The sequence below is a fragment of the Pelophylax lessonae genome (genome assembly GCF_965119305.1).
Source record: "Pelophylax lessonae genome assembly, chromosome: 4".
Lineage (NCBI taxonomy): Eukaryota > Metazoa > Chordata > Amphibia > Anura > Ranidae > Pelophylax > Pelophylax lessonae.
Window position 1 is genome coordinate 556,237,509 of NC_138771.1, and position 26,703 is coordinate 556,264,211.

Sequence of the window (26,703 nt, forward strand, 5' to 3'; positions counted from 1 at the left end):
GGGGCATGCGCAGTAAGTTGTTCTCGTTCGAACGTCACTTCCGGTTGCAGAATCTGATAGGTAGCGGTATTCTGACAGGACACTGCCTTCGTCTTCTGTCAGATTAGGAAACCTAATGAAACGCATAGCAGCCATGTTGGAACACATAGCGCGTGCGCAGTAAGCCATTTTGTTCTCAATGTCCCTTCTGTTGCATTTTCTGATGGGTAAAGTTAATCCGATAGAACACTGCTGTTCTATCAGAATACCGCTACCTATCAGATTCTGCAACTGGAAGTGATGTACAGATTAGAACAACTTATTGCGCATGTGCCATGCTTTCCAACATGGCCGCTATGCCTTCCAATAGGTTTCCTAATGTGACAGAACCCGAAGCAGCGGCAGACATCATCTTACACCCAGGCAAGTCTTGAATTTTACATTTTTTTTAGCAGTGAACTCACTTTATATACTGAAATAGACTATTTCACTGTGACCGAGTGAAACAGTCTATTTCACTATATAATCAGTTTGTCGCTGAGCAGTGTGGGGTGTACCAAGATGGCCGTCGCCACCTTCTGCCTGCAAATTTTTTGCTATACTTACTAGAATATAATAATACAAATGTATTATTGTCATTCAATATATAAGGTGAGTTTACTGCTAAAATAAATGTAAAATTCAAGACTTGCGTGGATGTAAGAAGCTGTCTGCCTCTGCTTCGTGTTCTGTCACATTAGAAAACCTATTGGAACGCACAGCGGCCATGTGGAACGCATGGCGCATGCGCAGTAAGTTGTTCTAGTCAGTACGTCGTTTCCGGTTGCAGACTCTGATCGGTAGCGGTGTTCCGTGAGAATAACCTACCCCGTGAGAAATGTAACCGCCGCGTTACACACACTGCCGTGAACCGGAAGTGACAAGGGTAGGTTTTTCTCACGGGGTAGGTAATTCTCACGGAACAGCTGTATTCTGATAGAACACCGCCATGACAGAGTTACAGAATACTTCCGCGGCTAACAGGCTGAAAGCCATGGAAACCAGAGTCTTACCTCACCAAAGTCGGACCTGTCACGTGAGGAACGCGTGATGCGCGGAAACGTGTGATTTACCACCAGCTCTGTCGGGTGGGCGGGGCCGGAGGATCACATGACCCGGAAGAATAATGCAGGCAGCGGCGGGGTGGATGTGAGAGTAATAGTTAGAAGCGGGGAGGAGAGCGGGGCGATGGAGCGGACACGGTGTTGAAGAGAGCGCTGCGGGAGGCTGTACTTTACCTTGGGAGGACTTTTCAGGTATACACTGGGTGTACACAGAATAGGGTTACAACCTCAGGACACATATTCATTACACAGGTTCTGTGGCTGATTAGGTGGTAATAAAACTCAGTGCCTGCTGTGCAATATATCAGCCACTGAACCTGTGTAATTAATGTGTCCTGCTTTATAGGGATGAGGTGGCAACCCTACTACAGGTGGTATGGGCTCGCAGGGCATGCTGGGACTTGTGGTTGTCTAATCTCTGCAGAAGGAGAGAGTAATGGAGCTGTGCTGTATGCAGAGTCACATATCCTATAATAATGTGCTGTGGACGGGGGACACACAGCGCTCTCATTCAGCTCCCCCCATGGACACTGTGTATACAGACAGCATTGGGAAAGTCTGGAGGAAGCCATTGTACCCCATTACTAGTAATAAGATCAGACGTGTCCCTATCCCAGTCCCAACCCGCCTGACCGATCCCACCAGGGAACCGTCACTGTACTGGCCAATCATATGTGACCATGGCGTTCCCCACTCTGCAGCCTCCTATGCACAATGAGCCTGTATACATGAGGCTTCTGGGAGGGGAATGCCACGGCCACGTATGATTGGCCAGTATGGTGACGGCTTCCTGGTGGGATCAGTCAGGTGGTTTAAGCCCCGTACACACGCAACGATTGTTGGCTGTGAATTTTCGGCCAACGGCCGATTTTCGGCTTGTTAGTATGATGCTTCAGACAACCGACTGCGACTTTTCGGCCGAACAAAATCTGGTGTGCATGCTATAAAATTTTTGTTGGCCGTCACCAGAACGGCCGATTGTTCATCAGTCAGTACAGATTTCGGCAGACAAAAATGTTATGAGCAAGAATGGGCATTCTCAGAGAAGAAAAAACACACGGAAAGTAAACCATCACATGACATCACTTCTGAAGTTGGTTGTTGTTGGCTGACAAAATTCGTGTGCAGTCTAGAGCACATTTCAACCAACACAACAACACTGGACAAAAGATGGCCGATCGGTCGGCCAACAATCGTTGCGTGTGTACGAGGCTTAAGGACTTGGATCAGGACATGCCTGAGCTTATTACCAGGAAGTTTCCTGTGCTGTGACACTTATTCTATCATGGGATGCTGTACCCAAATACATTTTTTATAGTTTTGTGGTGGCATTTAAAGATGACTCACCAACCCCCTCTTCTTTATATATATTAAAGTTGAACCCGATATTGAACTCAAAAGCAAACGTCAATCATATTGCATCCTTTTAAGTCTTTAGATGTATTGGCTGCCTTCGTTTTCTTTCTAAGGCGGACCATAGACGGGGAAAATTCCTTTTCACTGCAGGAAAGAAAGTCGCACGAATTTGCCATCAACACAGACAGTGTTGACGGGAACCCCCTCCTGCCGAGACCTTATATTCTTCTGGCCTCCAGAAGACAGTGATTATTGCTAGAAGATTTGGCAGCCACTAGTAATTGCAAGCAAAATCTGGTAGACTGGTTGTACCCAAGTTGATCAATCGATCAACTTGGGTACATTCAGCCTGCCCATACATGGTTCACACAGTCTATGGCCAGCCTTAGGCTCTTTCTTTTATTTTCACCCGGAGATCTGGCAAAGAACAAGCTGTCTTGCAGATGTAGCAGTTAAGCCGACCGTAGATTGTGATTTTTCTTTCTTACAGCCACAGGTTGCAGAAAAGAACATCCATTGACCCCCCCCCCCCCCCCATCAACACAGTATTGATGGGGGAATCCCTTCTGCAGAACTATTTTCTGGGGGGGGGCGCATGGAGCCCACACAGTGATTATTGCTAGCGGCTACAGTCGCTGGCAGTAATCACACAAAAAACCCAACAGGCTGGTTGTACCCAAGTTGATTCAACCAGCCTGCCCATAGATGGTTTGAGTTTTGGCCAGTCGAGATTCGAACCATCTATGGCCAGCTTTAGAGGGCTGAAAGAAACCATTTACCACTGGCGGGTGCTTACAATGATTAACTTTTACGGGTTGCACCGAATATTATCAGCTACCGAATATTATTGATTGAAAATAAGTTTATCAGCATTTTGCAGATAGGAAAAAAAAGTGCCAATAATGGCATGCTGCGTCCCACAGACTTTAATGCAAAGTCGCGTCCCACAGACTTGGATTCTGCCATGCTTCCTTTTTTTTTCTTTTTTTCTTTACATTCAGCTGTCATTTGGCCTCAAAGGATGTGTCGTGCAAGAGGGGAGTGGGCAAAGGACACCATCCTTGCCTATCAATAAAAATCCTTACATGACATCACTTCTGAATTTTTATTCTGTCGTACGAGAATTTTCTTACTCTAGTAACATATTTATTTTTGATATTAAGATTAGCTGTCAAATAAAAATGGACAATTATTCGTCCAGTAATCTCATTGTATGTACTAAGCTTAAATGCCATTCATATATACAGGGCTCAAAATTTCAAGTCATGAGCTAGTAGCCAGGCCTTAAGAGTCACTCGCCACTTGTTGCCCCACCCAAACCCTACCCGGCTCCACCCCTAAACACGCCCCCTTATGTGCAGAGTGCCCACAGCGTGCCCCCTTATGTGCAGAGTGCCCACAGCGTGCCCCCTTATGTGCAGAGTGCCCACAGCGTGCCCCCTTATGTGCAGAGTGCCCACAGCGTGCCGAGAGACCAGCATTCCCTTACCTGATGCAGCGGCGGCTTCTCCTAATCCTCTGCGTCTCCCGAGTCCTCCTCCTTGGCCCCGTTCACATCGGGCAGATTTGACATGTCAAATCGCATGCCAAATCAGAGCCTATTGCTGGCAACGTCACTGTCCGAATTGGTGCAATCTGATAAAAGCTTAAAAACGTTGCTGTTCGTCGTTTATCAAGGTTTTTGAGCCATAAGCTTCTGTGGGAGTATAGTTTAGCTAAAAAAGCCACAGCTGAAAAAAAAAAAAAAATGTCTAGTCTGCACAAGGCCTAAAAGTAGTGACTGACCAATATCGCTTTTCATGGCCGAAACTGATGCCGATTTTCTGGCCACCCTTCAGGCTGATGGCTGATATTAGGTGCCGATGTTATGTACATTTTGAAGTTTATATTTTGTGACATTGCTTCTGGGTTACTACAGCTGATATAAAAAAATCTACACACCCCTGTTAAGGTTTCTGTGATGTAAAAGAATGAGACAAAGCTAAATAATTTCAGAACCACCTTTAACCACTTTACCGCTGAGTACCGTAGTACTACTGCGGCAAAGTGGCTCGTTATCGTCTGACGACGTAGACATACGTCGTCAGACTCCTCCCCCTGTAGGCGGCGCTCGCGCTGTTTTCATTCACAGCGGGAGTCTGGCCAGGGGAGGAGCAGCGGCGATCGCCGCTGCTCTGCCCCGATCGTCGGGGAATCCAGTTTGGAGATCCGCCCGCCTGTGTAAACAGAGCGGGCGGATCTCCTAAGTGACAGGGAGTGACAGATCGGAGTGTTCAGCATAGCTGGACATCCGATCTGTCCCTGGCTCACTCAGTCACCTCCCCCCACACACGTCAGTAAGCACCAGGCATACATTAACCCCTCCCTCTCCAATAAAATTAACCCCTTCCCTGCCAGTGTCATTTTTACAGTAACAGTGCATATATATATAGCACTGATTACTGCAGTAATGTCACTGGTACCCCCAAAAGTGTCAAAAATGTCAGTCAAGGGTCCGATCTGTCCGCTGCAATGTCGCAGTCCCGCAAAAAAAATCGCAGATCACCGCCATTACGCGTTAAAAAAAACCCACCAAAAATGACAGAAATCTTTCCCATAGTTCGTAAACGGAATAACTTTTGCGCAAACCAATCAAAATACGCTTATTGCGATTTTTTTTTTTTTTTACCAAACATGGGTAGCAGAAAACAAATTGGCCAAAAATTAAAAAAAAAAATTGGTTTTTACATCTTTTTTGGGGGGAATTTCATATAAAAAAATGTTAAAAATATTGTTATTTTTTTAAAATAAACGCTCTTTTTTTGTTTATAGCACAAAAAGTAAAAATCGCACAGGTGATCAAATACCACCAAAAGAAAGCTCTGTTTGTGGGAAAAAAAGGACGTAAATTTCGTTTGGGTACGGCGTTGCATGACCGCGCAATTGTCAGTTAAATTCGCACAGCGCAGAATCGCAAAAAGTGGCCCAGACGTAAGACAGCAAAATGCTCTAGTGGTAAAGTGGTTAATGTGACCTATAAACTGTACAACTCAATTGAAAAACAAACTGAAATATTTTTTTGGGGGGGGGGGATAAAAATAAAAAACTAAAATAATGTGGTTGCATAAGTGTGCTTACCCTTATATAACTGGGGATGTAGCTGTGTTCAGAATTAAGCAATCACATTTTTACTCTTGTTAAATAGGAGTCAGTACGCACCTGCCATCATTTTAAAGTGCTTCTAATTGACCCCAAATAAAGTTCAGCTGTTCTAGTAGGTCTTTCCTGACATTTTCTTAGTTGCATCTTACAACAAAAGCCATGGTCCACAGAGAGCTTCCAAAGCATCAGAGGGATCTCATTGTTAAAATGTATCAGGAGAAGGGTAAAAAAGAATTTCCAAGGCATTAGATATACCATGGATCACATCTAGTGGAGAAAATATGGGACAACAGTGCCATTACCAAGAACTCAATGTCATTCCAAAATTAATGAAAAGACGAGAAGAAAACTGGTCAGGGAGGCTGCCGAGAGGCCTACAGCAACATTAAAGGAGCTGCAGGAATATCTGGCAAGTACTGGCTGTGTGGTACATGTGACAACAATCTCCCGTATTCATCATATGTTTGGGCTGTGGGGTAGAGTGGCAAGACGGAAGCCTTTTCTTACAGAGAAAAACATCGAAGCCCGACTAAATTTTGTAAAAACACATCTGAAGTCTCCCAAAAGCATATGGGAAAATGTGTTATGGTCTGATGAAACCAAGGTTGTACTTTTTGGCCATAATTCCAAAAGAGATTTTTGGCTCAAAAACAACACTGCACATCACGAAAAGAACACCATACCCATTGTGAAGAATGGTGGTGGCAGCATTTTGGGGCTGTTTTTCTTCAGCTGGAGGAACAGGGGCCTTAGTCAGAGTAGAAGGAATTATGGAAAGTTCCAAATACACAAATCCTTCAGGCTTCTGCTAGAAAGCTAAACATAAAGAGGAACGTCCTCATTCAGCAAGACAACAACCCAAAGCATACATCCAAATCAACAAAGGAATGGCTGCACCAGAAGAAGGTTAAAGTTTTGGAATAGCCAAGCCAAAGCCCAGACCTGAATCAGATTGAAAATCTGTGGGGTGATCTGAAGAGGACTGTGCACAGGAGATGCCCTCGCAATCTGACAGATTTGGAGGGTTTTTGCAAAGAAGAGTGGGCAAATATTGCCAGGGCAATATGTGCCACGCTGGTAGACTCGTACCCAAAAAGACTGAGTGTTGTAATAAAATCAAAAGGTGCTTCAACAAAGTATTAGTTGAAGGGTGTGCACACTTATGCAACCATATTTTATTTTTACTTCCCTCCACTTAAAAGATTCAGTTTGTTGTTCAACTGAGTTGTACAGTTTATAGGTCACATTAAAGGTGGAAAAAGTTCTGACATGATTTAGCTTTCTCATTTTTTTTAACATCACAGAAACCTGACATTTTAACAGGGGTGTGTAGACTTTTTATCACCACTGTAGATCTGAGATCCAATAAAAGCCGATTGTGGCTTTGCTTGGGTCTCCGCCCAGCCGGTGTGTCAGGTGGTCACTCGGCCATCACGGAAACTTCCGTGTACGTGCCCTAGGGTGCGTGCGGGTTCGGGAGGACGTCATACTACGCCCTCCCTGATCTAGCTGACGGCGCTGTAGCCGTCATTCGACTATGGCCCGGTCAGCAAGTGGTTAATTAAATTTATCGAAAATAGGCACACACCTATTGCAAATTAGGCTGCTATTAGCATGATTTAACCACGTGTCTGCCATGCCGTATATAAGCTTGCCTTGATGGACAAGTGATTAACACACCTGCACCATGTTTGATAATGCAGCGCCGTACAACGCACAGAACATTTACATCTGTTATAGTGTGCTGTAATGCAGGCGCTTCTTTTCCTGTTGTATATGTGCAATGGCATCTAACATATACAGAAAAATGCCAGATATACTGCATGTTACCTCATTGCAAAGATCTGTATCTGGACTTCAGTTTATTGTAAACCCCGTTTCTAAAATCCCATATAAGCTTTCACATGTTAATGTCATTTCAAAAGTGTTTTTCAATCTCCTTAAAACTTTCATTAAAATAATATTTGGTGGTTCTTCCATGAAGATCCTTGTTCAGGAAGTTCGTGTTATAGGGTGACGACTGTCTCCCACTTGTGCTTCTACATTGTTGCCCTCTGGAGGCTTCAAGTGGCCATGCTGACACATTGTGCAGTCATGCCTAAATTTGTCACTAAGGCCCCTTTCACACGGCTTTCTGATCTGCCTGTCAGTTTTTCAGGCTGCTCGGATCGGATGCTCCATGCAGCCCTATGGAGCGGCAGATGTCAGCGGAGACATCTCTGCTGACACCTACTGCTATTCGATCCGATCCTGTCCGTGAAATCCGGATGGATGGAAACCCTATTTTCCATCCGTTTTGGAAGATAGGATCGGATGAGAATGAACAGGCGGTCTGTTATCATCTGATCGCTCATAGAGGACAGCGGGGATCTGACAGCTCCTTCTCTGCACACAGAGCCGAGACGGAGCTGTCATCCGCCTGCTCATCGGGGATCGGCGGATCAATCCCCGCTGAGCAGAACTGACTCCCGTCAGGCGCACCGCACGTGTGAAAGGAGCCTAACAGAAAACCAGAGCAATGATTTACACGTAGGCAGGAAGTGGCTGAACCACTTTTGCGCAAACCAATCAATATTATGCTTTATTGTGTGTTTATATATATATATATATATATATATATATATATATATATATACACACACTTTTTTTTTTTTTTTTTTACTTTCTGCTATAAAATAATTATAATTATAGCAGAAAGTAAAAAAAAAAGTGTGTGTGTGTGTATGTATGCATGTGTGTATATATATATATATATATATATTATAATATAAATAAATAATGTGTGTGTGTGTGTGTGTGTTTTATAGCACAAAAAATAAAAACCACACCAAAAGAAAGCTGCTCTGTTTGTGGGGAAAAAAGGACATAGGTTTTAGTAACTACGTGCCTTATTACAAAATATGGTCTGGTCATGATGGGGGGGGGGGGGGGTAAATCTTCTGGAGGTCAAGTGGTTAAACCCAACAGCAAGCTTTTGATATATTAGAGCTTTAAAGCGGAGTTCCACCCTGGGAACGTTTTTTTAAATAAAAATACCCCCGAGACAGTCTGGGCTAGTGCATTCCACAATGGATAGCCTCTGATCTGTCCCGGGTTGCACTTACCTTTTAGAAGAAAAGCCAGCGCGATCCTCTTCTGCGTCCTCTTCCGTCGTCTTCTGTCCCACGATGCACTGCACCGGCTCCGCCGTCACTTCCGGGGCCGCAGCGTCATCCCTGCACAGCTTCTGGGCATGCCCAGAAGCTGTTTAGCAAGGTATGACGGCGCCTGCACCGGAACTGGCGTCGGGGCCGGTGCAGGCGCATTGATTGCTGGGAGCGATGACGTTCAGCTCCCAGGAATCATTGCAAGCCAGGAAGTGACGTATCGCCGTGGCCGCCAAGGGGAGGAAGAGGAAGTAAGGTGAGTATATTTTCTTCTAAACCAGGTAAGTAAAAAAAAAAAAAAAAAATTGCGATTATCCATTTGTTTTTCAGGTGACCTGGAGCAAGAAGATGGAGGTAAGTATAATTTTAGGGTGGAACTCCACTTTAAACAATTCTTCGATGTGGCATCTGCATTAGTTTTCCTATTTAGTCTTTCCCTATTTTATCTTTATCTATTTTATCACCTGGTGTCCTGGCCAGTCAGTCTATTGTGTTCAACAGAACAAGCTCTCCTACAGATGTAAAAGTTTCAGGGATGAGACAAACCATTTACAACTGACAGGGGTGCTTGCAGTGATCAGCTTTTATTTCTGTAAAACCTTCATCCCAAAAGGGACAAAACTGTTTGCTTATAAAGTGTTAGCTTTGAGTTCTGCTTCAGTTTATTAGTTCATCTAAATCTGCTAGTACATCTAACACTGCCCTCCACACAGACTGACAATGCTGCTGTCCAAAGGTGTCTCTGTTGCTCTTTCATCCAGAGTGGAGGCACTTGAATACAGGAGGTGTTAGCGGCCCGATCACCAGGTGAAAGCAGAGGGGGGAAAGGCCCTAAAAACCCCCAAAAAAACGAAAGCAGCCACCATATCTAATACTGGTAAGCTGCAATATATTACATTTTTAATATTGCTTTAACCACTTAAGCCCCGGAAGATTTTACCCCCTTCCTGACCAGGGGGTATTTTGCGATTCGGCACTGCGTGACTTTAACGGACAATTGCGCGGTCGTGCGACGCTGTATCAAAACGAATTTGACGTCCTTTTTTTCCCACAAACAGAGCTTTCTTTTGGTGGTATTTGATCACCTGTGCAATTTTTTGATCATGCGCTATAAACAAAAAAAGAGCGTAAATTTTGCAAAAATAGCAATATTTTTCACATTTTTTTTTATATGAAATTCCCCCCCAAAAAAATGTAAAAATCAAAATTCTTTAACATTTTCGGCCAATTTGTTTTATGCTACCTATGTTTGGTAAAAAAAATTGCAAAAAGCGTATTTTGATTGGTTTGCGCAAAAGTTATCGCGTTTACTAACAAAGGGAAAGATTTTTGTAATTTTTGTTTTAACGCGTAATGGCGGCGATCTGCAATTTTTTTGCGGTACTGCGACATTGCGGCGGACAGATCGGACCCTTGACTGACATTTTTGACACTTTTGGGGTTACCAGTGACATTACTACAGTAATCAGTGCAATACATATGAACTGTTACTGTAAAAATGACACTGGCAGGGAAGGGGTTAACTTTTTTTGAAAGGGAGGGGCTATGTGTGTCCCTAGGGGCGTGCTTTCTACTGTGATTGGCTGTGGCTTCAGATGTATGAACAGTGATCAATGGTTCTACATAGTAGAACCGTATGATCATCCTTCATACACAGGGGAGAATGACAGGCAGCTTGTTTACACAAGCCGCCTGACTTTCTCCCTCTCCCCCGACGATCGCAGAGTGACCGGCGGACATCGGGTCCGCCGGTCACACGCGCGGGGGGGTGCGTGACCGGGCCTCCGGCGGCGCGCTCGCTCCCTAGACCCTCACAGGCTAGCGACGTAGACCTACGTCGCTTTGCCTGTGAGGGGCTGACTGCCGACGTCGATCGGCGTTAGACAGTCGGCAAGTGGTTAAGGAACAAAAGAATATGAGAATATTTTGATACACAAACTAAATGTGATCCAGTAAGGATCCGAGCAATAATAGGTGAAACAACTGACAGATTTCATCTGATGCAACAGCACCCTGAAGTTTGAGGCGGTGTGTTCTGCCTGGCTTGTTCATTCATCAGATTTAGAAATTTGAATTGAAAATGGTAATCTAGTCTTTTCCTTGTTGACTTAACTTGTTACACTGCCCCAGAAGGCTTTGTGATAGATGGGTGTGTTCATACTTCCAGCCGATGAATAGTCCTTCAATAGACACATTGTTGTCATGTGAGAATTTGCTAACAAGACACAGAGGTCACTTCCTCCTGCCTATGCTAGATGATGTAATACAAGGAGCGAGACATATTCCATATGTAAGCTGGGTTCAGTATCTTGGTGTATTATAGAAGACGAGTTTAATAGGATAAATAATTTTTTGTAGATCTTTCAAAGAGCGGAGTATAAAGCAACTCTTTATAACAGTTTAAAGTGACACTAAACAGTACAGTCATTTTCCAAAAATACTCCATACACATCCACTATTTAGGCCCATTTTACAGAGGCGGACTCTGTCAAGCAGATTTGCCTGCTCAGGCGGATGACAGGTCTGTGTCCACTCCACTATGCAGAGTGGACATAGCTGCTGTTCCCTATGGGGCGGTCGGATGGAAATGGACCGCCTGTCTGTTTACATTCGACTGTCATCTGTCAGATCCCCATCCGTTTATTTTTGTCGGCCTGGATCGGATGCGGGCGGGTGTCCATATACATCGGCCTCCCCATAGAAGACAATGAGTGGTCTGATCCGGTCTGACTAGAAAACGGACAGGGTCTGATGAAGGGGGAACACCCCGAAACGCGTAAGTGGTTTTTTTTTTGGAGGTCTACATCCTTCCACGGCCTGCAGTAGCTGAGGATGCCCAGTGGAGACCCCTGGTGGTCCCTCATTGCTTATTGCCCGTGTCTCATAATCGTTTTGTGAGTATAATGTGTATACATGTCTATTACAATAAATTGTTTTAAAGATAATGCGGTAGGCTGGTGCGCCCTCTGTCCATTTCTCTTTTCCAGACCTGATCAGTCCGCTGGTGTGAAAGGGGCCTGAAAGCGAAACTTCACTTCCAAAAGTGAAGTCCCGCTGGTTTGCACCCTCCCCAAACTGAGTTGCAGGAGGCTGCAGCCTCCTGGAACATGGGACATGAGGTTGCAGCACCATTCACAAGGCACTATGCAAGCTTGCACATGTGCAGTGGGAGTCAGCTGTGGTTCCTCAGGAAGCCATAGTCGGCTCCCATAACCAAGATGGTGGCGCCTTCTGTCTTTACAACTCCTGCCAAAGACAATTTTGCCAAAAAACACAGCCATGAATAAAGGATGGTACAAAAACATCCTCCGAGAACAACTTCTCCCAACCATCCAAGAACAGTTTGGTGAGGAACAATGCCTTTTCCAGTATTATGGAGCACCTTGCCATAAGACAAAAGTGAGAAGTGGCTTGGGGAACAAAACATCAACATTTTGGGTCCATGGCCAGGAAACTCCCCAGACCTTAAACTGATTGTAAAGTCTCTTTTTAAAAAACAAAAAAAAAAACAAACGTTATACTTTCCTCCTCTGTGGAGTTGGTTTTGCACAGGGCAGCCTGGATCCTCCCCCCTCTCGGGTCCCTCTTTGCTGCTCCTATTCAGTCCCTCCTGTCGAGTGCCCCCACAGCAAGCAGCTTGCTAGTGGGGCACCTGAGCTGCAGCTCCGTGTGTCTATTCAGACACAGCGCTGCCATTCAGCCCCGACTCCCCTCTCTCGTGATTCATAGACTGCATTCAGATACTGTTCTTGGATGGTTGGGAGAAGTTGCTCTCGGAGGATGTTTTTGTACCATTCTTTATTCATGGCTGTGTTCTTTGGCAAAATTGTGAGTGAACCCACTCACTCAGCTGAGAAGTAACCCCACATATGAATGGTCTCAGGATGCTTTACTGTTGGCATGACACAGGACTTATAGAAAAGCTCACCTTTTCTTCAAAACAAGGTTTTTTTGCGGATGCCCCAAACAATCGGAAAGGGGATTTATCAGAGAAAATGACTTTACCCCAGTCCTCAGTAGTCCAATCCCTGTACCTTTTGCAGAATATCAGTCTGTGCCTGATGTTTTTCCTGGAGAGAAGTGGCTTCTTTTCTGTCCTTCTTGACACAAGGCCGTCCTCCAGAAATCTTTGCCTCTCTGTGCTTGCAGATGTACTCACACCTGCCTGCTGCCATTCCCGAGCAAGCTCTGCACAGGTGGCGCCCCGATCCCGCAGCTGCATCAACTATAGGAGACGGTCCTGGCACATCCTGGGCTTTCCTGGGCGTCCTTAAACCTTTTTCACAAATGCAGTGGAAATGTTTTCTATGGGATCAAGTTAATTTTCATGACAAAGAGGGACTTTGCAATTAATTGCAATTCATCTGATCACTCTTCATAACATTCTGGAGTATATGCAAATTGCCATCATAACAGGCAGCAGACTGTTAAAATTAATTTTTGTGTCATTCTCAAAACTTTTGGCCACAGCTGTTTGGCCAAAGCTCTTTTGGGCATACTTCTTGCAGGAATGCACTCCTGTGACCCAGATTCAGCCTAAAGCCCACTGTCCGCTGACATCACAGAGCTGGTCCTGGCTCTAGAGAGATCCCAACAATAATGCTGGGATCTTCCCAGATGCCTGACAGGCAGCTTGCTCAGCCTCTAACCATGCCGCTAAGAGCCTGAGCCAGCCGCTCCCATCCCCTTCCACAGCCCAGAACTCCAGTAAGTGCTAGAAGGACAAAGCACAGAGCGGTGACTCGGGCATACTAACTGGTCTTTATTGCCAATCATCCTTTTTCCTATTTTTTAGTATAAGGCTAGATTTGCTGGTTGCAGTTGATGCTTTTTTTTGGTGTGTTTTGGGTTTTGTTTTTTAATCCGGTATGGTTTGTTTTCAATACACTTCTACAACAAAAAAAGAAAAACTTTCCAGAGTACATATATTATAACATGTATCATACAAAAAGACTACAAAACAATGTTGTAATGTATACCAATACATATGGCAATGCAATAAGCGTACCTTGAGTACATTATTACAAAGGTTTTCATCACATATGGAGAACAGGCTCCTGCTTTACATTCCCTTCATCCCTCTAATATCAGGCAGGCAGGGAGCATAAAGCTTTATATTAGCAATCTGTCCAGTATTGGGTCCACAGGGGCCAGTTCTGGTACTGCCAAACAACTCCCCCACACCTTTTCAAATGGAAACAGGTTACCTCTGTTTATAAATTAGCCTTTCGTATCTTAGAGTAGTGGCCAGCTGATCGATCCACATTTGAATTGAGGGTATAGTCTGCACAATCCAGTGCATCAACGCCAGTTTGCAGGCCTGAAAGAGAGCTCTGACAGCATCTCGAACATATGCATCCTGTATCTCTTCCTCCAGCACACCAAGACAGGGCTTGGGATCCAGGGGTACATCTACATGAAATGTATTGTTAATAGTCCTTACTATAGAGTCTCAATATCTGTGAAGTTTTGGGCAACTCCACAATAAATGTAGAAGATCTAATTTTTCTCCAACATTTTGGCAGTTAGAATCCGGGTGTAAGCCCATAATATGCATTCTATAGAAAGTGAGGTGTACTCTTAATAGTATGTATAGTTGTGATAAACTGTGCGACATGTTGAGTTTTGTGAGTTTTCTTTTTTTTTGTTTAACACTCGTTTTTGATTTTTTTTTTTTTTTTTTGGGCTGAAAGAAAAGGATTGGCTGGAAAGTATAACAGTTCGGTTCATGGAGTGTAACTTTGTGTCTTTACACTATCTGGCAGTTCTGTAGCAATAAAGTAGTGCAGGAACCTTTGTGTCCAAAGTCGCATTTTAGGGTTAAGGGCTAGGGTTAAAGTGGTAGTAAACTCTGCATTTTGATTTTTACCTTTTTACAAATGGACCGGCTCCCGCACCTCCCCGATCTGACAGCTAGCGGGGGTTCTTGTCTCCCCCCCCCCCCCCATTGCTGTAACCATTTATAAAGAATGAGGCCGTCCGGGGCTGCACCTGCCTGGCCACGTCATTCATTCAGTGTCCTGTGTATGGAAAACTACAAGGTCCAGCGGCTTTTGCGTCTCTCAGCTTGTAGTTCTCAATTAACTACCACGGCACTGTGGAGTGCATTCATGCTTCCTGTCAGATTGCATCTGGTTAGCCGTACAGGATGAACCTAGCAAGCAGATACACTGGCAGATTTGCCGGAGACCTGCATGGCATCAGCGATCTGCTGATCACTGGTGCAATGCTTTACAGGCTCCAGGCAAAAAAAAATGTGCATTTATTATTTTTTTTCCAAAAAGTTAGCTTATCCTTTAACCCTAACATGCGACTTTAGACACACACAAAGGTTCCTGCACTACTTTGATGTGACTTTGATGCTACTTGAGTGCCATCAAAGTTGCACTACATGAACAGAACGTCATACTTCCCATTAGCCCCCCCAAAAAAAAACCCTATTGAGATCTATTACATGCAAAACGCAATATGCTGCGGGAAAAGTCCCTGACCGTTTCCAAAAACACACAGATTTAAAACGCTCATATGTGAACCATAGAAAACCATGTTAAATGGACCGTAGTACAAAACGCACCGAAAAACCCATATGTGTGAACCAAGGGTAAGTGAAAAATGTCCTTTCAGAAATATACAATGCAGAAAGAACTCTTTTGACTGTGAGCAAGACGAGCTATCATGATGTTGTTGAAGGGATGGTTGCATACAGGTTGTCAGCTTTTTAGATTAGTTGCCCTCCCTGTGAAGCCAAGTAGACATAAGTATTACTTGGTTTCTTACTTGGTTTCTTACTGCATTACCTGCATTTAGGAGTTCTTTAGATTGTTTAGATATATTTTCCTTTTCTGTCAAACCTACAGATATCAGTTACCTCTCCAATTTCATTTTCAGGTGGGACTCTGATGGTTTGGTCATCCCATCTGATTTCTGGTTCTCAGGCTCTTCCATTGACCCATCATGCCGGAGCATAGCGATGCCAGCCTGCCTCCGGAAGAGAGGCTACGGGCTTTGGTACTGAAGGGTACATCCGTGGAAGTAAATGATGACATTCCACTGAAACGCTACTACCGTTCTGGAGTAGAATTGATCCGTATGGCCAACGTGTACGCAGGCGAAGGCAATACAGAACATGCTTTTATCTTGTACAACAAATATATCACGTAAGTCAAGCTTTCTGCTTAAAAGAAAAAAAAGTCTAAATAGCGTTTAATGCTTATATGGGGGCTTTGTTGTATTTTGCATTTATTTCTTCAAACAGGCAGTGATTAGGTCTTTCTTTTTTTAATGATAACTTGCCAAAATGTCCTCGGTAATTAGGGATGCACCGAAATGAAAATTCTGGGCCGAAAGCGAAACCGAAAATGCAGGATGCCCTTGGCTGAAAACCGAAAATGATTTTTTCCCCCAAAAAAATTCAAAATAGATAGAACAGGGGAATACACCAAAAACAGGTAGCGACGTACACTTGTAGCTGCCACCCTGTCACAGTATATGTACTGTGATGGGTTGGCAAGAGGTTCATTTAATTACCAATGTTATTTGTATTATGCAGCATGAGGGGGTTAATGTATTGTCACTGCTGGTCACTCATCTATTAGTGACTGAACAGTGGCAGTTAATTAACCCCTTTATGCTGCATTAGTGCAACCAGTATCAGTGTTAATTAACACTGGTTGCACTAATGCAGCACAAAGGGGTTAATTAACTGCCACTGGTCGGTCACTAATGCATCAGTGACCAGCAGTGGCAATACATTAACCCCCTCATGCTGCATAATACAAATACCATTGGTAAGCTGCCTCAGCTCCCCCCCCCCCCCCCCCCCACTGCCTCAGCGTCCCCCTCGGCAGTACACCCTCCCCTTCTCTGGCTCAGCGTCCCTCCCCATCCCAACGATTCAAGCTCCTTACTGTCACTCTGCTGAGTGCTCCTCCGGTGTCATTTATTCAAAAGAATCGCCTCTGGCCGGCGGCCCGCCTCCCGGTAATGTCACTACTACGATCTGTGTATGAATGAAGTGTCACACCGGGCGGGAGGGCGGGCGAGCGGCCGCTAATAGATATAACTATGTGAGCCTTCACTTCCCTGTCGGGACTGTGTGTGAATGAACTGACCTGACACCGGGCGGGGGGAGCGGCCGCTAATAACTATAACTATGTGAGCCTTCACCTCCCTGTCAGCGGAGATACAGTGGGTACGGAAAGTATTCAGACCCCCTTAAATTTTTCACTCTTTGTTATATTGCAGCCATTTGCTAAAATCATTTAAGTTCCTTCTTCTTCCTCATGAATGTACACATAGCACCCCATACTGACAGAAAAACACAGAATTGTTGACATTGTTGCAGATTTATTAAAAAAGAAAAACTGAAATATCACATGTATTCACAAGTATTCAGACCCTTTGCTGTGACACTCATATATTTAAATTTTAGGTGCTTTCCATTTCTTCTGATCATCCTTGAGATGGTTCTACACCTTCATTTGAGTCCAGCTGTGTTTGATTATACTGATTGGACTTGATTAGGAAAGCCACACACCTGTCTATATAAGACCTTCCAGATCACAATGCATGTCAGAGCAAATGAGAATCATGAGGTCAAAGGAACTGCCTGAAGAGCTCAGAGACAGAATTGTGGCAAGGAACAGATCTGGCCAAGGTTACAAAAAGATTTCTGCTGCACTTAAGGTTCCTAAGAGCACAGTGGCCTCCATAATCCTCAAATGGAAGATGTTTGGGATGACCAGAACCCTTCCTAGAGCTGGCCGTCCGGCCAAACTGAGCTATCGGGGGAGAAGAGCCTTGGTGAGAGAGGTAAAGAAGAACCCAAAGATCACTGTGGCTGAGCTCCAGAGATGCAGTCAGGAGATGGGAGAAAGTTCTAGAAAAGTCAACCATCACTGCAGCCCTCCACCAGTCGGGGCTTTATGGCAGAGTGGCCCGACGGAAGCCTCTCCTCAGTGTAAGACACATGAAAGTCCGCATGGAGTTTGCTAAAAAGCACCTGAAGGGCTCCAAGATGGTGAGAAATAAGATTCTCTGGTCTGATGAGACCAAAATAGAACTTTTTGGCCTTAATTCTAAGCGGTATGTGTGGAGAAAACCAGGCACTGCTCATCACCTGTCCAATACAGTCCCAACAGTGAAGCATGGTGGTGGCAGCATCATGCTGTGGGGGGGTTTTTCAGCTGCAGGGACAGGACGACTGGTTGCAGTCGAGGGAAAGATGAATGCGGCCAAGTACAGGGATATCCTGGACAAAAACCTTCTCCAGAGTGCTCTAGACCTCAGACTGGGCCGAAGGTTTACCTTCCAACAAGACAATGACCCTAAGCACACAGCTAAAATAACGAAGGAGTGGCTTCACAACAACTCCGTGACTGTTCTTGAATGGCCCAGCCAGAGCCCTGACTTAAACCCAATTGAGCATCTCTGGAGAGACCTAAAAATAGCTGTCCACCAACGTTTACCATCCAACCTGACAGAACTGGAGAGGATCTGCAAGGAGGAATGGCAGAGGATCCCCAAATCCAGGTGTGAAAGACTTGTTGCATCTTTCCCAAAAAGACTCCTGGCTGTATTATATCAAAAGGGGGCTTCTACTAAATACTGAGCAAAGGGTCTGAATACTTAGGACCATGTGATATTTCAGTTTTTCTTTTTTAACCACTTGCCTACAGTGCACTTTCACCCCCTTCCTGCCCAGACCGATTTTCAGCTTTCAGCGCTCTCACACTTTGACTGAGAATTACTCAGTCATGCAACACTGTACCCATACAAAAATTGTGTCCTTTTTTTCACACAAATAGAGCTTTCTTTTGATGGTATTTGATCAATACTGGGTTTTTTATTTTTTGTGCTATAAATAAAAAAAGACTGAAAATATCGTGAAAAAACGCATTTTTCTTTGTTTCTGTCATAAAATTTTGCAAATTAGTCATTTTTCTTCACAAATTTTGGCCAAAATTTATACTGCTACTTATCTTTGGTAAAAAAAAAAACAAATAAGTGTATATTATTTGGTCTTTGTGAAAGTTATAGAGTCCACAAGCTATGGTGCGAATCATTGAAAATTGATAACACTTGATCACACCTGATGTACTGAAGGCCTATCTCATTTCTTGAGACACTAAAAAGTCAGGAAAGTACAAATACCCCCCAAATGACCCCTTTTTGGAAAGTAGACATTCCAAGGTATTTAATAAGGGGCATGGTGAGTTTTTTGAAGTTGTAATTTTTTCCCACAATGCTTTGCAAAATAAAGATTTTTTTTTTTTTATTTTTTACAAATTGCCGTATGAACAGGTTATTTCTGTCACACAGCACATGTATACTTGCAACTACACCCCAAAACACATTCTACTACTCCTCCTGAGTATGGTGATACCACATGTGTGAGACTTTTTCACAGCCTGGCCACATACAGAGGCCTAACATCCAAGTAGCAGCGTCCGGCATTCTAGGAGCACAAATTACACATATCATTTCCTGACAACCTATCGCACTTTTGAAGGCCCTGAAGCACCAGGACAATGGAAACCCCCATAAAATGACCCAATTTTGGAACGCAAACAGCCCAACGTATAATTTTTAAGGCATAATGAGTCTTTTGAATATGTCATTTTTTTCCACAAGTTTTTGGAAAATGTGGAAAGAAAATGAAAACACATTTTTTTTTACACAAAGCTGTCCATTTATGCAATATTTCTAACACATCGCATGTACATAGCAAAACTTGCACCCCAAAATACATTCTGCTATTCCTCCTGAGTATGGCGATACCACATGTGTAACACTTTTTCACAGCCTGGCCACATACATAGGCCTCACATCCAAGTAGCGCTTTACACAAAGTTATCCATTTATCCACTTTAAGACTGGGCCTATTTTTGACACTTGGTGTTTACAAGCTAAAATCATTTTTTTTGCTAGAAAACTACTTTGAACCCCCAAACATTATATATATTTTTTTAGCAGAGACCCCAGAGAATAAAATGGAGATCGTTGCAACATTTTTTATCACACCATATTTGCGTAGCAGTCTTCCAAATGCGATTTTTTTTGAAAAAAATTCACTTTTTTGAACTAAAAAATAAGAAAACAGTAAATTTAGCCCAATTTTTTTCCATAATGTGAAAGATAATGTTACGCCGAGTAATTAGATACCCAACATGTCATGCTTCAAAATTGCGCATGCTCACAGAATGGTGCCAAACATTGGTACTTAAAAATCCCCATAGGCAACATTTTAAAAATTTCTGCAGGTTACTAGCTTAGAGTTACAGAGGAGGTCTAGGGCTCAAATTATTGCACTCGCTCTAACGATCGCGGCGGTACCTCACATGTATGGTTTGAACACCGTTTACATATGTGGGCGGGACTTGCGTATGCGTTTGCTTCTGCGCGCGAGCTAACAGGGACAGGGCGCTTTAATTTTTTTTTTTTTTTCCTATTTATTTTATTTATTATTTTTTTATTTTTACACAGTTTAATAAAAAAAATGTTTTGATCATTTTTATTCCTATTACAAGGAATGTAAACATCCCTTGTAATAGAAATAGGCATGACAGGTCCTCTTTATTGTGAGATCTGGGGTCAAAAAGACCTCACACCTCACAACTACACTAAAAAAGAAAAAAAAAAAATTGTTGAGAGGAAAAAAAAAAAGCAAAAAAAAAGCGGCCCTTTAAACCGGTTGCTAGGCAACGTCTTTTGACGTAGCTCCGGTCCTCCATAGAGTTGAATGAGGGCCATTTTGCCCTCACTCGACTTCCTGTCTCTGAGGATCCGGGACCGGATAGTTTTCCCCGCTGCCGGCGGGTCCGGTAAGCTGGGAAAACGTCTGGGACGTGGCAGGAGGGGGGGGGGCACCTCTTCCCCTGCACCGTAAGGGTAATTCCGCGGCGAATCCACCACTGGGACCACCCTTATCTGAAAGCCGCCCGCCCGCCGTTTCAAAAAATACCGGGGTTATGGGGGCTATCTGCTGCCATAACCCCAGTATTTAGCTTTTAATGTCGGACGCATATAGTCGTTAGGCGGTCAGTAAGTGATTGCATGTATATGGCAAACAGGTGACGATGACTGACGGGGTGACAGGTGACGATGACTGACGGGGTGACAGGTGACGATGACTGATGGGGTGACAGGTGACAATGACTGATGGGGTGACAGGTGACGATGATTGATGAGGTGACAGGTGATGATGATTGATGAGGTGACAGGTGACGATGATTGATGGGGTGACAGGTGACGATGATTGATGGGGTGACAGATGACAATCACTGACGCAGTGACATGTGACGATGATTGATGGGGTGACAAGTGACGATCACTGATGGGGTGTCAAGTGACGACGACTGATGGGGTGACAGGTGACGATGACTGATGGGGTGACAGGTGACGGTGATTGATGGGGTGATAGGTGACGGGCGATGGTCACTGATGGGTGACAGGTGACGGGCGATGGTGCACGGCGGTACTGATGGCAGTCTCTGGTGACCGGTGAACTTTAGGCTATGTTCACATGTGAGCGTAGCGATCACGGGCAGAATCACTGTGATTCTGCCCGTGATCCAGAAATCATTGCAAATCGCTGGACGCCTGTGCGTTGCCCGTGATTTGCAATAGCACCCCAAATGCTGTGCGATGTTGCTGCGATTTCCGCCTGCCGAATCGCGGTAACATCGCGCAAACAACGCATGACGCTCCAAAGAAACTCTTGTACCTTTTTTGGGCGTCATGCGATGTTTGCGCGATGTTACCGCGATTCGGCAGGCGGAAATGGCGGCAACATCGCACAGCGTTTGGGGTGCTATTGCAAATCAGGGGCAACGCACAGGCGTCCCGCGATTTGCAATGATTTCCGGATCGCGGGCAGAATCGCAGTGATTCTGCCTGCGATCGCTACGCTCACATGTGAACGTTATGGGTGTCAATTTCTTGGCACTGATGAGGTGACTGTTGGGTGACAGGTGACATTGGGGGGGGCTGAGGACTGTGTGGGGACCTTTATTAGTGTGATTTTTACTTTGTGACAGGTGTACAGAGCAGTAACTCACTATTTCTAGCTCTGCTCTCCTCATACTGAAAACTGTATGAGGGGAGAAGAGCTAGTAACACTGAGTTACTGCTCTTTGTTTACATTTTTTGATCGGCTGTGAATGGATTCACAGCCGATCACATAGTAAACAGTCACTGTCAGTGACTGTTTACTACCGCCGGTGACAGCTGTGTTCCTACGGAACACAGTGCCACCGACATGACCGCGCTGCGCGCTCCCGATCGCGCATGCGCGGTCATCTTGTGGGTGCCTTCATTGTGATCGGCTGTGTCATTGGAACACAGCCGATCACGTGGGAAACAGCCACGCCCATTGGCTGTTTCCCCCCTGCCGGTGACGGGGGGTGTCCCGGGGACACCCCGACACCGGCAGTGCAGGGCGGCGTGCACGCGATCGCGCGCCTGCCCTGCTTAAAGTGCCGCCGTCATATGACGGCGGCCCAGGATAATGGTCGCACCGCTCCGCCGTCATATGACGGCGGGCGGGCGGCAAGCGGTTAATAAATCTGCAACAATGTCAACAATTCTGTGTTTTTCTGTCAGTATGGGGTGCTATGTGTACATTCATGAGGAAGAAGAATGAACCTAAATGATTTTAGCAAATGGCTGCAATATAACAAAGAGTGAAAAATTTAAGGGGGTCTGAATACTTTCCGTACCCACTGTACATGCCTGACAGGGAAGTGAAGGCTCACATAGTTACAGCTATTAGCGGCCGCTCCCCCCGCCCTCCCGCCCGGTGTCAGGTCAGTTCATTCACACACAGTCCCGCTGACAGTGAAGTGAAGCGCTCACATAGTTATATCCATTAGCGGCCGCTTGCCTGCCCTCCCGCCCGGTATGTCACTTCATTCATACACACATCGTAGTAGTAGGAACGTCATTGAGAGGCGGGCGGCCGGCCAGAGGTGGGACTTTTAAAACCTGCGCTGCGCCTTCCTCACGGCGGCCATATTAATTTCGGCATTGTTAACCTATTATCGGCCGAAATGGAATAGGATAATTTTCGGCCTATAATTTCAGTGGCCGAAATTTCGGTGCATCCCTATCGGTAATACATTCCCTCTGTGTATGCTTTATTGAAGAGACCTTGTCCTATCTATTCCTTGGACTGAATATGTACAACATAGGTGCATATCTTTGTCAGCACTAATTGATTACTTTATGCCCATTTCAATACTAATAACTGTTCAATGCTTTATTTTAGTTATTTAATGGCTTTACTATACTTTTTTTTTTATGGAGCGAAGGTGCCAGAACTTTTACCTTTTTTTTTTTTGCATTTGTTTTGTGGTGTGCACTCCCAAGTTCAGGGCCCCCTGTTTTTACCATTTTCTGATGGCCTATGGTATGCAACTAGACCACTTCTGATCTCTGTATTTATCTTTTTATTTAAATGCAGGGCAGAGGGAGGGGGTGGTTAATATGCTACCCTGCTTAACCTTAGGTTGCCTGAAAGTGTATTTAAAGGATATGTTCACCTTTTTAAAAACAAGAAATGCACATATTTTTGCAGGGGGAAAAAAAAGAAATGTGCATTTACATTTTTTTTTTTTTCTTAGGAGCCAGTAAAGCATTGCCCTTTGTAATCAGCAGTTCGCAGGTGCAATGTCCGACTCCTGCAGACTGTCAGTTGTAGCTGTCTGCCTGTACCTCTGATACAGGCTGGCAGTTACTTCAGTCCAGGAAGATTCAATTAACTATGAGGGTGCTCACCAGCACCCTTGTAGTTCATTGAGATCTACAAGCTGTCAGCCGCAATGCAATGAATGATGCAGATGTGTGGGTGGAGCCCCGCACAGCTGCACTCTTTTCAAATTGTGACAGTGAGTGTGGGGGGAAGATCCCTGGCCCGCCGTCACAGGGAGGGGGGAATCAGGGGGAAAGCTGCAGGAGCGGGAACATGTTACATCCTTTAGGGCCAGTTCACACCACAAAACGCACTCTGGATGCAATTTTTTTGCTTACTGTGCACATCACAAAAACTCACTCCAGATGCGTTCTTGCATGCGTGCGTATTTTTGATGCATTTCTGTGCAGAAAAAAATACAGCATGTTTTACTTTATCTAATTTTTCTGCACCAAAACTTACTGCACTGGTGTGAACTATGCCGTTGGAACCCAAATCTACCATCCATGTGTTTTTGATGCTGAAAAAAACCTGTTTTTTCGGAAGGGTTAGAACCTTTGTCAGGTTTTTTTAAGTTCTTGATGTTGTGTCACTGCTGTGGAGATTCACCCCTTTATTTGTCCTAATGACCATTGACCAAGTGAGGAGAATGAGAATTGTATCCTTTTCTTAATCTATCTAGTTTAAGTTTTGGCTGCACACACACTTTTTATGCTCTGCATTGGTTGCTCAGCTTAGTGTTGAAAGATGCAAAGTAAATTATTATTATTATTTTATTTTTTTTATAGGCTGTTTATAGAAAAGCTTCCTAAGCATCGAGATTACAAAACTGGCAATGCTGTAGAGAAGAAGGAAACTTTAAAGGTGAGTGTATCTGGCTGAAGACATTACTCATTCACTGCATTTGGTAGAGTGAATCTAAAGTGGTTCTAAAATCAGAAGGTTTTTTTATTTTAATGCATTCTATGCATTAAGATAAAAAACCTTCTGTGTGCAGCAGCCCCTCCTATTAAATGAGCCCCATCTCGATCCAGCGATTGTTGCACGAGAGCCTCGGCTGTCGTTGGACTCCCTCCTCATTGGCTAAGACAACAGCGGGTGCCATTGGCTCCCACTGTTGTCAATCAGTCAGTGAACCAATGAGAGAGAGGGGGTGTGGCTGAGCCTTGGCTTAGTGTCTGAATGGACACAGCAGCTCGGCTTGGGTGCCCCCAGAGCAAGCTGCTTGCTCTGGGGGCACTCAAAAGGAGGGAGGGGCCTCGTGCGCCAGTGAGGGTCCCAAAAAGAGGAAGATATGGGCTGCTCTGTGTAAAACCACTGCACAGAGCAGGTAAGTATTACATGTTTGTTATTTACAAAAGACTTTAAATATCACTTTATTGTGACCTTTCTCTTGTAGAAACTAAAAGATGTAGCTTTTCCAAAGGCAGAGGAGCTCAAGAAAGGGCTGCACAAGCGATATGGTAAAGAATATGCAGAATTCTTGGAGAAAAAGGTGAGTTACAGAATACATATTCTTGGATGGTTCCCACAATAAAGTGAATGGCTTCTAACGGTGTTTGGCGGTCTCCATCTAGAAATGTGAGGAAGAGGAGTATGAAAGCCGGTCGGCTCTGCAGAAGCAGCTAGATGCCGAGAAGCAGAGAGTGGCCCTCATGAAACAGCAGCAAGAACAGCAGGAGCAGTTCAAGGCCTTTGAGGAGATGATCCGTAGGAAAGAACTAGAGAGTGAGAGACTACGCATCGTACATCAGTTCTCAACAGACATCTCTGGCCCAAAGGTGTCTGAAGGACCCCTAATCCCTGGCGTTAATGAGCCCCCTGCCATTCCACGGCTTCCCACAAATGACACTGTCCTACCACAGCCACCTGTTGTAGATAGGACTCTGAAGCCAGCAAGTCTTTATGAAGGCTGTAAGTATAAAATAAAGTATTTCTTATCACAGTGGTATGTTTAAAAATTGGAGGAAAGATCTAACAGGTGTTTTTTTTCAATTTAAAAAGGTCCAGTTTATAGATATTTTCTCTGTAAGGTAATGAGGTTTATTTACTAGAACTAAGAGAGTGGAATATTTGGTGCAGCTGTGCATGGTAGCCAATGATCTTCTAACTTCAGCTTGTTCAAGAGTAACTCCACTTTTGCTGAGAAAAAAACATTACCCTCTGCGTGATCTCTGTACATTGCAAGAATTTTAACAAACTGTTTTGCAGATTTCTACCTTATGTTGCAGATTTCTACCTTATGTTGCAGATTTCTACCTTATGTTGCAGATTTCTACCTTATGTTATTCTAAAGTTATAGCTGTGTGTTTCTGTGTCCAGGGGCAGAGTGAATCTGTATGGGAGTGGTTTTATAATTCTCAATCAGCTGCGTCACCTGTAGGGCTCTGAGGAAGGCTGCTGGGTCTGCATCCCTTTAGAAGTGATTTCCCTTTGAGAGTATCACATCAAATTTTCGTTGCAGAATTTCCAAAAATCTGACTTGTATCTCAGTACAGACTTCTGGGAAAATCAGTGAGCCAATCTCCCAAGCAGGAAATTATGTTTCTGGGGGGCGTACAGTGTACAGAACACCTACAGATAGCCACATTGCTTTGCATTTTATAGAAAATTACAGCACTGCAGATTAAAAAGGAATGGTAGGGTAATTTTTAATAACATTAAATTACAATAAGATTTGTGTCCCAATTGAATATGCTATATTATTATTTTTTAATTTGCTAAATTTTTTTCCCCACGAAAGTGGAGTTACCCTTTTAAGCTTTGACAAAAACTGGGAGGTGATTGGCTTCTATGCAGAGCTGCACCAGATTTTACACACTCCAGTTTTAGTAAATCAACCCCATTGGGTCTTGGGATAACGCAAAGTAGACCTTTCCCTTTTCTCACTGCACCTACTTCCACTTTTTTTTTTTTTCTTACATTTCTTACATCTTCTTATCTTACAGCAAACAAACAGCATAATATTATAAAGCTGTTTTATTTCAAACTGCGTACAGCTGGTTGAGGGTGGGTTTTACACTTTTGAGCTGTGGCAATGCATGTGAAAGCTTTGGTGCCCTGCAGGGCCAACGTACCATGCCAATGCACATGTGTTGCAGATCACCAAATATAGCATGCACCCTCTTTTGGTGCATTGTCAGCCCATTCAAATGAATGGGCTGTCTTAACGGCAAGCACACGAAGGCACGGCATAATACAGCATGCATGAACTCACTGCAACATTGTGATACCAACCCGATGCTCCCCACCCCTACCTGGTGACTTAACAGTGAAAGGAGAGGCAGCA

General features: G+C 44.3%; 1 protein-coding gene across 2 annotated transcripts in view; it reads left to right on the forward strand.

Moving 5' to 3' along the window:
• Positions 1–1,044: 1,044 nt before the first annotated feature.
• Positions 1,045–26,703, forward strand: part of STAMBP (STAM binding protein) — a 50,446-nt gene continuing 24,787 nt past the window's right edge. The window contains exons 1-5 of one of the 2 annotated variants that reach the window (XM_082255947.1): positions 1,045–1,173; positions 15,661–15,882; positions 24,203–24,278; positions 24,814–24,909; positions 24,992–25,328. In XM_082255947.1, the coding sequence (XP_082112073.1) occupies positions 15,680–15,882; positions 24,203–24,278; positions 24,814–24,909; positions 24,992–25,328 (712 nt within the window). In that variant the 5' untranslated portion in view covers positions 1,045–1,173; positions 15,661–15,679. Of the gene's footprint in view, positions 1,275–15,660; positions 15,883–24,202; positions 24,279–24,813; positions 24,910–24,991; positions 25,329–26,703 lie in introns of both variants that reach the window. The other variant, XM_082255946.1, reaches the window with a different exon arrangement.